Genomic DNA, 13,289 nt, shown 5'->3' with positions numbered 1-13,289 from the left:
GTGAAATTGAAACCTAATTGGGATTGGTTTAAAATTAATTACTTCGAAGTAAGGTGCCAACAGAGGTATTTAATAGTATATGATCGAACCACTTTCAACTACGCTGGGATGGTGCAATTGAAACATCCTGCTTGAATTTGGTATCGACATGTACGAGCCCGCCTTTCACATATTCAAGACAACATCCACTCAATCCGTTGTCACCAAGGCGAATCTTGCGGTATCAGACTTATTATTCCCACACTGCACGAGACAGTGGCTTGCGCGTGACTTCTTCGTTACCCACCGCTGGCTCGCGCACAACAGGTTCCTGGACATTCACCTTGTGTTGTAGAGTATCCACATGAATGGTCCAGTTGCCAGTTTCGACAACCCAGTTGCCAACTTCGTCGGCGAGCATAAACGCCTTTGCCTCCAGGCAGACCTTTGTCGCAGCTCCCTGTCCTGGAGCAAGCAACGGTGTACGCTCAAATGCAACCAGCGACTTCAATGGACGTCCACCTTCACCAGCGCGAGGAGGTTCAACGAAAACAAGAGTGGCATCTTCTCCCGGGACATCACCCACGTTCGCTGTCGTGATGGTAAATGTCGCCACACAGGCGTGGCTTTTAGTACTCGCGTCGTTGCCGAGCTGCTGCTCGATCATCGCAGCATTCAATTCACTGGGTGGTTCAATCGTCCAATTCTTGCGGAATGTGGTGTACGACAAACCGAAACCAAACTCATAGACTGGCACCCCAGTGAAGAAGCGGTACGTTCTGCCAGGATTTCCCGTCACGAAAGTCGGCCGCATGTGCATGTCGTATATTGACATTGCATTCACATAATCCGCATCGTAAAATGTTTGTGGGAGCCTGCCAGCCGGGTTGTACTTGCCAAACAGCACATCAGCCAAAGCTTGACCACCGGCTTCTCCGAGATATCCACCGAAAACAATCGCGCCAACCTTTGGATGGTTCTTGTAGGCCAACAGATCAACACAACCACCAGAGATGACAACTAGCACGATCGGATGCGATGCAACTTCAAGCACGCGCTTCAGTAGTGCAGTCTGGAAACCTGGTAGATTGAGGTGGTAGCGATCGATCTCCTCTCTTTCTTGGCTCTGGTCGAGGCCCACGAAGACAACAAGGCGATCTGCTTTCTTGGCCACTGCAATAGCGTCATCAAAGTCGGGCAATATTTCACCTGACACTTTGCACCCCAACGAATATGCAACATTTGGTACATATTGAGAGATTTCTTCCAGTGGGGTAACAATATGTGACGGGATACCAAAGTAGTTCCCAAGAAGGGCGGCACTGGCGTTGAAGTGTGGTCCAATCAGCGCAAGTGATCCGTCTTTAGTGAAAGCGTTTGCAGCGAGAGGTAGAGTGCTATCGTCATTCTTGAGCAATACAACGCTCTGGCGAGCAGCTTCTAGTGCAAGTTGTCGATGCGCAGCTGTGTCCACCGAGTCTTTCGTGATATTAGCGAATGGTTGTTCCTTTTCAAACATCCCGAGCCTCATCAACACTCGGAATTGATTTTTCAAGGCATCATGTACCATTTTCGTTGTAACAATTCCCTTCTCCAGAGCCAGCGGAAGGTGTTGACTCAGAAACTCGCCGCAGTTTAAATCCATGCCAGCATCGAGAGTTGTAGCGCACGTTTGTTCCGGTGACTGGGTGTAGTGATGACGGTAGATCACGTCAGCTACAGCCTCGCAATCCGAGACGATGTATCCATCAAACTTCCAATGACCGCGCACCAGGTCAGTCAGGAGGCCTTTGTCAGCGCAAGACGGGATGCCGTTCACAGCATTGTAACTACACATGATAGAGCTCACATGGCCTCGCTTCACACAGTCTTGGAACGCCGGGAAGTAGGTATCAGCTTGGTCTTGCTTGGTAACCATCGCGTTGTTACGATGTCTCGGAACCTCCTGCGAATAAGCAGAGAAGTGTTTGCAGCAGCTTGAGATCTTCAAAAACTTACTCTTCCCGCCTCCTTCACGTCCTTCCATTGCTTCTCCTTGTAAACCTCTCACAAAGGCCACAGCGTACTCCCCATTGAGGTACGGGTCTTCCCCCGGGGTCTCCTGTCCGCGTCCCCATCGCGGGTCACGGAAGATGTTGACATTAGGCGTCCAGAACGTCAGCCCAGCGTCCTTGGCATTGTAGAACGCTCGAGCTTCGGTGGAGATCACGTCTCCGATCTGGTAGAACAGCGAGCGGTTGAACGACGCCGCGGTGCTCAACACCTGTGGGAAGCTGGTGGCGGCAGTAATCGGCCCCTTGAACGTCACTCCGGGGGACAAAGCCACGCCGTGCAGCGCCTCGTTCCACCATTCGTAGCTCGGGATATTAACGCTCGGAGCGGCCGACGCTTTGTTGACCAGGAGCCCAACGGCCTGGTCCATCGGGATTCGATTCACTAGGTCGTCTACGCGAGTGTCTAGAGGCAGCGACGCATCGCAAAACGGCAGCGAAGCGACCTTGGGGTCGCCGCACACATTGTAGGAAGCTGTACAGGTTCCTAGAAACAACAGAAGCCAGCGGAGATGCCACATCGTGGAGGTAGATTGATGAATGAGTGATGGTTTTGACTGGCGAGTGGTTGAAGTTGTCTTTAACTTCTACATCCCTATATAAGAGCAATCGGATAAATCGATACAATCTTTTAGAGGAAGATTTCCTTTGCCTCTTTTCAATCAATTCCGCCGCATTCGGAGGTGACAGCAGCCATGAGTGCGCGGCGTGGATCTCGTCTGCGGCGCAAGCCTACGCCGATCTATCAGGTTGAAGATACGCGCAGCAGTGGCGATGACATGGATATTGAAGCAGAGGAGCAGGACGTGGTTGTAGCCAATGAACAAGGCGAAGAAACCAGGTAAAGCACCCAGTGCGCACAAGAGTGATGGTCGTTGGCGCACTCAACGTTCATTCATCTTGGATTTTGTATGTTCAACTTCTGACACCGTGGCGTGGCCTATGTAGCAGTGAAGACGGAAGGGAAGGCGAGGATGAGGAGTTCACACCTGCCGGAACGAAGGTGAAGAAGTCTACGCGTGCAAGCAAAGCAGCGCGGACGCCCACAACCAGAGCGAGACCCAGTAGACGTAAGCGCTCGCCGTGGAGCCAAACGAGGAGCTTGCGGTCGACTGGAGAGGAGAGCAAGAGGAAGAGAAATGGAGTAACAGCGGAGACGGACGAAGCTGCTGAGACTGCGTATGCCGTCGACCAAGGAGACGACGTAACCTCGTTGTTTGGTGCGTGGATAGGCTTGGCATAAAGAGTCTTTCGTGTCAAGCTGATTTTTTTTACTTGATTTGGAGTATTTAGAGGCGATCAAGGGCGGCAAGGCGTCGCTGGAGAACCTGATGAGCGAATGGCGCGATCGATTCGAAGACGACGACGAAAAGGCCACGAGAGAAGTGCTGAATCTGGTGCTGCAGGTATAAGCGAAGACTTAACAGTATGCTCGCGTGTTGGATCTAACATGGATAACTAACTGCTGTTAGGCTTGCGGAGGAACGGGTAAATGCGTTCCAGAATCGGAGCCATTGGCTCAACTGGATATGGGTGATATGGTTGATCACGTGGTGGAGGATCTCGAGAAGGCGAATGGAGAGTATCCTCTGATGTCTCGTGGAAGAGGCATGAGGAAGTTTCAGCGCAAATTCGAGGAGTTCTGGGAGGTGTTTGTGAAGGAGTGCTACGAGAGCGAGATCTTGTTCACGTCAGAGATTGCGAACAACTTTATCGACTGGCTGACGACCTTGTCAAGGTATGAATGCGGGTAGTAGCACATATATTGCTGTACTTTTACTTACATTTGTAATTGTACGCAGTTCCGAGCTTCGGCCAATTCGACATACGGCCACTGTTGCTGTGCTGGCGTTTAGCAATTCCTTAGTGCGCACTGCGGCAAATATTTCTAAGCAACTAGCAATTGCTATGAGACAACTCAATGCTGAGATGAACTCACCTGGTTCGACACCTGGTGCTGTGAAGAGCCCAAACGCCAGGAAAGTGGCGCTCCTGAAGGACAACAGAGCGTTGTATGAGAATCGGCTGCAGCAGGTGTTGAAGCTGGTTAATTTGGTATTTACTGGGGTTGTGGTGCATCGGTATCGTGACGTTATGCCGGAGATTCGTGTGGTAGCCATACAATGTCTTGGCCATTGGATCACTACGCTTCCTGACCAGTTCCTCAAGGACAGTTTTCTGAAATATCTTGGTTGGCTTCTGAGTGATAAATCGGCATCAGTTCGCTTGGAGGTGGTTGAGATCTTGTGTGAGCTGTACGAAAATGATTCATTCACGGAAAAGTTGGAGCTGTTTACTGCCCGATTTTTGCCGCGCTATCTGGAACTCTGTAACGACGTGGATGAATCTGTCGTCGAGGTGTGCATTCATCTTCTAATCGCCGTTGACAAGCATAACCTCATCAGCTCGGATGTTGAGCTTCAACCTGTCGAAAGATTGGTGTTTGATGCGGAGCACGAAGACATTCGCAAAGCCGCCGCGGAGTTTGTGTGTATTCAGTATGATGCATTTGGAGTTGCTGTCTCTAAAACAAAGAATGCGACATTGAAGAAAGAACAGCTCAACACACAAGCTATTGCCCTCGTAGAGTTTGCGGAGGAATACATCCAGAATTACGGTGTACCAGAGGATGCAGTGGAAACACTCGTGGATGCCTTTTGGGGGCTGGAAGATTGCCGTACGCTAACTTACTTTCAATATCGCTAACTAAACTTTACGGCTAACTATTTGTATGCAGTTGTCCTTCAGAGCTGGAGAGTGATGACAGATCTGCTCCTAGTGGACAAGACTGCGCCAGATCTAAGCAGCGAACAACAGACTATCCTCCTACGTCTCCTTGTTGCATCCATAAGAAAGCTCGTCGGTGATGGCGTCAATCGATCAGCAAGGGCGGCTGCCAAAAGAGAATCAGAGCAACTACAGGTACGTCATGTCGTAAATCATTCGTAGCAATGTCATTAGCATCTCACTAACAGTTGCTTTTGCTATGACGATTTTAGGAAGAAATCACTGTGGCATATTGCAAGGACATCCCTAGCTTGTTCCTTTTGTACCAAGCTGATTCGGACAAGCTGGCATTGCTTTTGGAGTTGATTCCGACGCTAACTCTGAAGAGTGAGGTCATCGGTCACCATAGCGGGCAAGTGAAGGACCTTCTCGAAAAGCTCAAGCACGCATATCTGTTGCACTCTGATGAAGAGTTGCTAACGAGTTTATCGCTATCCATAACCCACTTGCTTCAAACGGAACATGCATCACTGAAACGGGAAGCAGAAGTTATCATGCACGAGCTGATTCAAGTGATTATGGATAAAACTGATCGCCTTCTGGAAGCTGATAGAAAACTATTCGGTGAGTTCGCCATTGCTGCCGATGACACGCCCAAAACGAGGAGCAGCAAGACGAAGGGGAGGAACAAAAAGAGCGCCAAAACCAAGGAAATTTCAGATGTCGAGTATGGTCTGCGGGTCTCTCTGTGCCGAATTAAATGCCTGGCAAAGTACCTCAATATCCGAGAGTATCTTCCTTCTGATCTGTCGTTATCGAAAGTGGATGGGGATGGTCACACGACTGCAACAGATTTGCAGCAAGGGCGAATGGATATACTTGTAGCGGCGGTGGGAGATTTATTGCATCGACGCACACTATTGGCCTCTGAGCTACATGAAGTTTTTCGGCATGTCGACGCCATTAAGCACGGCATGACCATTATATATTTCGATTTGCTGTGGAACACGGCTCCGATTTTCAAAAACGTTGAAGAACACAAAAAGCAAAATACTACCAGCGAAAATACTGAGGCTGAAGTTGATCCGTCGATTCAAAATCAGATCCAGAAAGTGTGCCAAGCGCGATCCACGCTTGAAGGAGCCCTGATTTCTGTGTTAGAGATGCACCTGTCAAGAACAAACGAAACCGCGGACGAAGAACACAAAGAAAGCGAAGAAACACGTGACGAGGAGTACATTATGGAAGAAATTGAGTTCGAAGACGAGGATGTGATTTCATACGTGAAAGATGCCCAACGATTTGCGTTCTTAACGTTTTGCGACCTACGGTGCTTGTTTGTGGAGAAATTCCAGGATGCACCAGCACCATACGATGCGTTGCAATGGACATTACCGAATGTACTCGTTCTTCTCACACAAATGCACTTTGAGCGTGAGATGGATGACGCCGAAGAAGAGGAGCCGGAATTTGAAGACGATATGGTGGAGAATGACCTTGACGTTGCAAAGGACAAAGCACAAGCTCTTCGCGAATGGCAGGAAAAGCAGCAACGAAAAGCTGAGCTGCTGCTCGCGCTTGGCCGCGTGGCGCTGTGTAACCCAAGCAAGAAGTACCAAGCTGCGGCAGTTCTACAGTGTTTCACGTCTAGTGACAAGCCAAGTGTTGAGGTTGTGAAGGCATTTGGCAAGCAAGTGAAGACAGATGCTCCTGTGCGTTATTTGGAAATTCAAATGGCTGCACTTCGTCAATTATTTAATCCGATTCTCGCCTGGAAGCAAGACATTGAAGCAGCTCAAGGGAGCGAAGACATCAATGACGACGATGTTACAGAGCTCAAAGAGAAGGTGGAAAGCAGCGAGCATGAGCTGAAAGAGCTGGCAAAAAGATTTAGCCAATCTCTCGGAGTCGGAAAAGTTCCCTCATCATTACGAGCGCCATTTTTCCGCTTCTTGCGTGAAGGTGTTCGATATGCCCTTGAGCAACCGACTCAGTTTGAGTTCTTGGAGATCATGCGTGTATACTTGTCACGTCTGGACAATGCGAGCATGGCTCAACTGCGCGAGTATTTCCTGGAGCGACTAAAATCGCTACATGATGTCCCTGACAATGAGGATCTGGACTCGCGATGGCGAGCACTGTTCGATTTCCAGGCATCGATCACTTCTAGTGGCACGGCGAATGGAATGAACAAAAACTTGACTAGAACGATGCTCTCGCCTCCGCTGAAAAGTAAACGACGATCTGCTAGCTCTGAACCCACTCCAATGCAAGGAACATCAATTGCAGAGGAGGGCGAAGAAGATAATGCGGAACGCGAGGGTGGTGAAGGTGAGGAAACAGAAAGTGGTGCTGGCGATCAAGGTGAAATGAATAAGACAGGACACGGCGAACAGGTCGATCATAATAATCGACACAGGTCATCAGTACACAAACGCACTGCTAAGGCTGATGAAGATTCCGATTCCATGCCCTCTCGCAAGCGAGCACGACGTGCACGCAATGCTGATGAGGCAGAATCAAGTGATGACGAGCTGTCTGAGGCGAACAACCTTGATCATCAGCTCCAGAATGAGTCGAAGAGCGAGGAAGATGAGCCTAATAATGAAGTGCAGACACATGGGCATACCCAGGACGCTGCTGGCAACGAGGAAGAGGAAGAGAACAGGAGAACTCGGCGGAAACGACGCCGAGCATAAGTAAGGTGGACAAGCCACCAACAGCTTTTTTTTTTTGTCGTAACACGGAGGGTAGTAGTGTATTACTGCGAAAGGTATCAAGGAATGGCATAATGTCTTCAGCAGGCTAAAGAGTTATGTAGCTTGGGCGACATTCTTGGTGGCCTTGCCCATTTCAACACTACGCGTCCTGGCAGCGAAGTTGAGTGTGCAGAAAGTTTCTTCGCAGTTGTAATCGACCGGACTCGCACAAGCCACCATGAGAGTTTTCGAATCGCCACCAAGGGCATCCTGGAGCAGGTATGTCAGCGATGAGTTCCTGTATGGCACGTGCTTCTGCTTACTAGCTCGAGCAGCAATAACGTCTCCGAGTGCCGAGAGTGACTTGTTGATGTTCTGTGCTTCCTTGAGTCGTTGTCCTTCGGCCCCCGTTTTTGAAAGTCGCTCGGAACCAGCTAGATCGACGAGGAAGAGCTTTCCACTGGCGACGACATTGGTGACGATGTTGAGGCTCTTCAGCTGGATGGAGAGGATCGAGTGACTTCGACTACTGTGCTCGTTCATGTCGGTGGCATGCGTACTACGGTTCTTGTTGCCACGTTTGATGAGGTCAAAGACTTCATTCAGAGTTTGTACAGGCACCACCGTCAAGCCCGGAACGAAGTTACCCGTGGGGCCTTGACGCACTTGCAGGTTCGTGTTGGAAGCGTCTTGTGCTAGCAGATCACGGATCTGCTCGTTGTAGATCTCCATGATGCTGACTGTGATTTCATCCTGGTACTCCTTCACACGTTCGCTCTTGCGTTCAAAAAGTTCTTGTAGAGATCTCGTGTTAATGCCTGGGTTCTCTGGGGGCCCCGACATTGTGAACGTTTTACCCGAACCAGTCTGACCGTACGCGAAGATGCAGACACTGTAGCCATCCAGAATACTCGTGACGAGAGGCTTCACCTGCGAGAAGAGCTGGTCTTGCGTCGAGCCCATGTCGAAGACGTGATCGAACTCCCAGGTCTTCACCTTACCTTTCTCTCCGGTAAGCGTGATCTCCTCAGGCATGAACTTGCAGATCATCTTGCTGCCCTGAGCGATTTCATTCTTGGAAATTGGACGCACACGACACAGCACGCGGATGTTGCCCTTGAGCTCCTGCACGAGGTTAAATAGGCGCTTGCGCTCCTTCATCTCGCGCTTGTAGTTGTCCACGACACCGGCCATTGCATCGGCCTGCTTCTGGACACGCTGTAAGATCTTGTCGGTCAGCTGCTTGGTCAGCACTGGAACTTGTTGCTGTTGAGCTGCAACCTGCGACTTCAGTGTCACAAGGTCCGTACGCTGAGCTTTCAATCGCGTGCTCAAATTCACGATCGTTGCTTGCTTGCGTTGCTGTCCCTTAGATGCCACCTCCAGCTTCCGTTTGAGATCCAAGATGGCCTTCTTCGCCTGCTCTTTGATCTTGTTGAGTTCACCCTCCGCTGTCGACTTCAGCTTCGCGTAGCGCTCGTCGGCCGCTGTCTGCTTCGCCTCACTCTCTCGCTTCTGTTGCTCCAGTTGCGTTTGCAACTCAGTGAGACGAGTCTCCAACTCGCGAACTTGTGACTGTAGTTCTGTTTCAAGCTTGGAAGGGCCTCGCGGCGCTGGGACGCTAGGTTCTGGAGTCGTTGCTGCTCGAGCCGAAGCTGCAGCAAGCTCCTTCTCAAGACGCTGGATCTAGAAGAACCAAACAAGACACAAAACGGTTAGGACAGATCCAGATCAACAAGTATCAAAACATCTGCGTACCGTTTTCTGAGCGTTCTGATGTGAAGCCTCAACAGCGGAGAGCTACAATTTGACCGCGCACGATGTTAGCAACACAATCGATCTAAGACGATGCATGTACATCGAACCATCGCGTACCTTGCTCTTTAAGGCCTGCATTTCCTCCGAGTTTGATGGAAGCGAGCTGGAGTTGCTCTCAGGTGTTGGTGGTGCAGGAGGTGGAGAAGCTGCTGCTGCAGCGGCCGCAGAATTAAGTGTGGCTAACTGCTGCTGCATGTCTTTCATCTGGCGCATCAACTGACGCTTCTCTGCTTCCACGCTGTCGAGAGCAGCTTTGTTGACCATATTCTCAGGAATAGATTGCGCTGAAGTGGGTGGTTTGGAGTCATTGCTGGTCTTCGTCGCAGCAGCTTTGAGTGCGCTGTTCTCTTCAATCAAGCGCTCCATTTCGGTCTTCATAGCGTTGATTTCAGCCTCCCCATCGTTGTCCGATGGAGTAGCCGTCGACCGACTTGAAGATACTTTAGCGGAGTCAGGCACATTGTATGACTCGAAGGTCACCCCAGCCTCCTGGAGCTTCCGCTCAAGCTCCTTGATAATGTTGGTCATATCCTCCACCAACGCCTCCTTTTGTTGAATTTTCTTGCTCATGGAGGTCTTGAGGATGGCAGTTTGCGACTTGCTGAGTAGTTGCAGCTTGTTCAGAGATTCTTGGGCTTTTTGTTCTGCATCACGAGCTACTTTCAATTCACGCTGGAGCTCCTTGATGCGTGCTCTGGCTTCACTATCACCTGAAGAGCCATTGCTACGTGAGGAACCAACTCCATTTTCGGCGTCACCGTTGCTCGAGGGAAGCTCTTCTTCATCGGATAAACCCAACTCGTCCTGCAGTTGCTTCCTGCGCATCACATCCTCGTCGTCCTCATCGCCATCCCCTCGACGGCTTCTCTGCTGCGTTCGTTGAGCAAGACGGGGATCATACGTGGCTGGACGAGAAAATGAAGAACTACTGTACCGAGAAGAAGAATAATCCCTCTTGTCATAGTCTCGATCGCGATCGTAGTCGCGGTCTCTGTCTCGACGGTCGCGTGTACGATAGCGATCCTGGTCTCGATCTCGATCTCTGTCGCGATCACGGTACTTGTCACGGTCGCGATCACGGTCTCGATCACGGTCTCGATCACGGTCTCTGTCGCGGTCCTTGTCCCGATCGCGATCTCTGGTGCTGTCCTTATCGCGATCTCTGGTGCTGTCCTTATCGCGACGTCTTTCGCGATCACGATCGCGATCCCGGTCTCGGTCTCGGTCACGACTGCTGCTTGTGTTGCTGCTCGTGCTGCGTTCATCCCAATCGCGTTCACGGTCCTTCGAACGAACTCGCTCGCTATCGCGATAACTGTATCCGTAGTCGTCATTCACTCGATCACCGTCGCGAAAACTTCGATCGCGCTCCATTTCTGACAATGACTCACTTTCAGAGCTGTGGGTTTCTGTCTGCTCAATGCAGTGTGGGTAGCTCAACCGTGGTGGCCTGGAAGACCTGGGAAGTGCCTAGCTGTGGTTTCGCATCTATTTTCACGACGAATGCTCACTGCAGTGTCCAAAAATGCCATCAATCCATGTAGATCAACGGCTATTCATGAGTGGGATGAACATTAAAACGGAGCAAGCAAACAGTAAAATCTATAAACCGATATAAGCGAGGGAGCACTGCATTAGACAGCCAAACCAGGCAATCTGCGCTTTTAGCAGCTTGTGTTGAAGAGCGAGGATAACAACAAATCTACGAAAAGTGAATTTTGTTAGCGTTGAATCGCTCCAGCAGCCTACAGATACAACAACGATGAAACAGTCAGCATCCAGCTCAATAAAAAGCATTCTAACTACCACTAAGCAACCGTACAATAAGAAGTCATCCTGGTCCATCTTGGCTCCGCGTTTTTCGCCAAAGCCCTCAAAGGCCAGCACTTCTTCCACCTTCTTCTTCATGTCAATGTCGCCTTCCGGGAGCTGTCAATACACAACGTGTTAATAAGAAATTTCCAATATAAAACGACAGCTGTCGATTCATACCTCGTTGTTCAGTGAGCAGTACGTCTTGTAGTTCTCCTCCAAGATCTTGAGAACGGACTTCGTGACGAAGCAAGAGTGCAGCGTCTTGTTCTTGCGGTTAAAGATGATCTTGATCATACCATCCCATTCCTATTAATCCACGATAAACGTCAGGTCTCCAACAAGATCTACTGCAAACTTCCAACGTACCGTAAAATTCACAGGAGGCGGCGGGTTGCGCGGCTCGATGCGCACCACACGCGACTCAACCTTGGGAGGAGGACGGAAGTTGTTGCGTCCGACCTTAAGCAGCTGGTCCACCTTGGCCAGCAACTGCGTGTTCACGGACAAACGGCAGTACAGCTCATCTCCAGGTCTGCAGCCAACACAGCAACGTTAGCATCCTACTAGTCACAATTGCAGCAAGTACTGCTGCATACTTGGCGCTGAGTCGCTTGGCGAACTCCTCCTGGAACATGACGACAGCGCAGCGGAACATCGGACGGTGAGCCAGCAGCTTGAACACGAAAGGTGACGAGATCTGGTACGGCAAATTGGCCACGCAGACGTCGAAGAACGGCAACTGCACACGCATGACATCGCCATGGATGATCTGAAGGTGGTTGATGTGCTCCGTGTGCTGAATACGCTTCTGCAGCTCCGCTACCATGCGCGGGTCGAACTCAACGGCGACTACACGCTTGGCTTGTTCCAGCAGCTTCACTGTCAGGTTACCGGTACCGGGACCGACTTCGAGACACACGTCCGTGCCGCGAATGGCCGCCTTGGCCACAATCTGCGTCACGATCATCGGGTTCTTGAGGAAATGCTGGCCCAAGTTCGTGTTAGGTGTGGCCAGCGTGCGGCCCAACGCATTCTGCGACGCCGAGGCGGTGCCAACGTTGCGTGCGCGTTTCTTCTTGTCCTTCGGCATGGCGACAGTGAGGTGTTAGGCAAGAAGTTAAGAAGAGATGCTCGAAATGGTGTTCCTCGTCACAGATTGCTGGTGGCCAGTCGACGTTTCTCTTTATAAGAGCCGTTATACTCTATATAAGAACAATGGGACGCCAATTTCGGACAGAGCCAATATGGACCACTTTAACATCATATAGAGCTCTCGAATGAGGATTTTTGGTACTGCTAGACTGGCAGAGAAAGCAGGAATACATGTAAGAGGAGCGGATACATGTACACAACCCAAGTATGATTGATGAGCATTTTGGTGGAGCACCGTGATGCCTAAATGAGCTGCAGCACATTCGAATTTTGTGTGGAATGATTTGTTTACGAAGTCGCCGGGGTCAACCTATTATACCTCCGTGTGGGATAAATTTGAGCAATGTAGAACACTATCAAAGCTGCTGTAAAAGGAAACCATTGCAGATTCTGGGTGTGCACAAGCAAGGCCTATGTGAGCTCCGCCGACCACGTATCTTGGGGGATGATAGCAACATCTCCTCAGCAGCTTGTATCTGTACGACACTAGAGCTCGAACCTCTCCATCTGAGAGTCATGCTGATGGAGCGCCTGCGGTGGAGCATTGCCACCCAGCTGACTTCGAACCTTACAGATTCGAGTTGCAACAGGTGAAGCAGGCGTGTCATAGCACCGGCGTCAGGCAACGATCGGAACCACGCGATGACGCAGTTTTTGTGGAGTCTTCGGGCATACCAATCAGGCGTCAAGCATCGACGAGGAGTGTTGCAAAATAGTGAAGATCAACGTGCATAGATATACCAATAGGCAGTTCGATAAAATCATGCATCTCATCCAGCGTGTCTATACATGTACCAGGCACCAACAACAGCAGCAAACCCTGTCCAGCAGCATAGAGCGCCTGAATTCACCGCATCAATCTCTTGGATAATGACACACTACTGGCTGCTTCTTTGGCTTGGTTGTGACTACAGGAAATATTGGCAAAGCCAACCAGTTGAAGCCGTTAGTGCACAGATTTTGCGACACTATTTCAACCAATCGCAGGTATGACCATGACCTCTGTCCTGAAACTCCTGTCTCATCACGTTGAAGTGAAACTGAAGAA

At 50.3% G+C, this 13,289-nt stretch overlaps 4 protein-coding genes across 6 annotated transcripts; 1 reads left to right on the top strand and 3 right to left on the bottom strand.

The window, feature by feature from the left end:
* Positions 1-22: 22 nt before the first annotated feature.
* On the bottom strand, positions 23-2,619 carry PPTG_14386 (hypothetical protein). The gene has a single exon (XM_008910983.1). It carries the CDS (start codon positions 2,549-2,551, stop codon positions 233-235), a length of 2,319 nt encoding a protein of 772 aa, XP_008909231.1. The 5' UTR covers positions 2,552-2,619; the 3' UTR covers positions 23-232.
* A 53-nt stretch (positions 2,620-2,672) lies between these two features.
* Positions 2,673-9,780, top strand: PPTG_14385 (hypothetical protein). 3 transcript variants are annotated; one of them, XM_008910981.1, is made up of 8 exons: positions 2,673-2,871; positions 2,979-3,250; positions 3,324-3,436; positions 3,503-3,768; positions 3,833-4,707; positions 4,768-4,952; positions 5,030-8,758; positions 8,830-9,780. In XM_008910981.1, the coding sequence occupies exons 1-7, from the start codon at positions 2,726-2,728 to the stop codon at positions 7,454-7,456; spliced, it is 4,284 nt and encodes a 1,427-aa protein (XP_008909229.1). In that variant the 5' UTR covers positions 2,673-2,725; the 3' UTR covers positions 7,457-8,758; positions 8,830-9,780. The 3 variants fall into 3 exon arrangements, with proteins under 3 accessions (XP_008909229.1, XP_008909228.1, XP_008909230.1); XM_008910980.1 differs by having other exon boundaries at positions 5,030-9,780; XM_008910982.1 differs by lacking the exon at positions 2,673-2,871 and having other exon boundaries at positions 2,876-3,250; positions 5,030-9,780.
* Positions 7,462-10,648, bottom strand: PPTG_14384 (hypothetical protein; the record flags this gene model as incomplete). The annotated part of the gene is made up of 3 exons (XM_008910979.1): positions 7,462-9,142; positions 9,215-9,256; positions 9,332-10,648. 3 exons carry the CDS (start codon positions 10,646-10,648, stop codon positions 7,571-7,573), a joined length of 2,931 nt encoding a protein of 976 aa, XP_008909227.1. The 3' UTR covers positions 7,462-7,570.
* Positions 10,649-10,785: 137 nt separating this feature from the next.
* On the bottom strand, positions 10,786-12,404 carry PPTG_14383 (dimethyladenosine transferase). Its single transcript, XM_008910978.1, has 5 exons — positions 11,686-12,404; positions 11,456-11,621; positions 11,267-11,395; positions 11,097-11,203; positions 10,786-11,019 (listed from the first exon to the last, which is right to left on the bottom strand). The coding sequence occupies exons 1-5, from the start codon at positions 12,177-12,179 to the stop codon at positions 10,977-10,979; spliced, it is 939 nt and encodes a 312-aa protein (XP_008909226.1). The 5' UTR covers positions 12,180-12,404; the 3' UTR covers positions 10,786-10,976.
* Positions 12,405-13,289: the final 885 nt, after the last annotated feature.

Source organism: Phytophthora parasitica (genome assembly GCF_000247585.1).
Source record: "Phytophthora parasitica INRA-310 unplaced genomic scaffold supercont2.39, whole genome shotgun sequence".
NCBI classification, from domain to species: domain Eukaryota; phylum Oomycota; class Peronosporomycetes; order Peronosporales; family Peronosporaceae; genus Phytophthora; species Phytophthora nicotianae.
The sequence above is the reverse complement of the archived record's forward strand: the minus strand, read 5'-3'. Positions and strand labels throughout refer to the sequence as shown.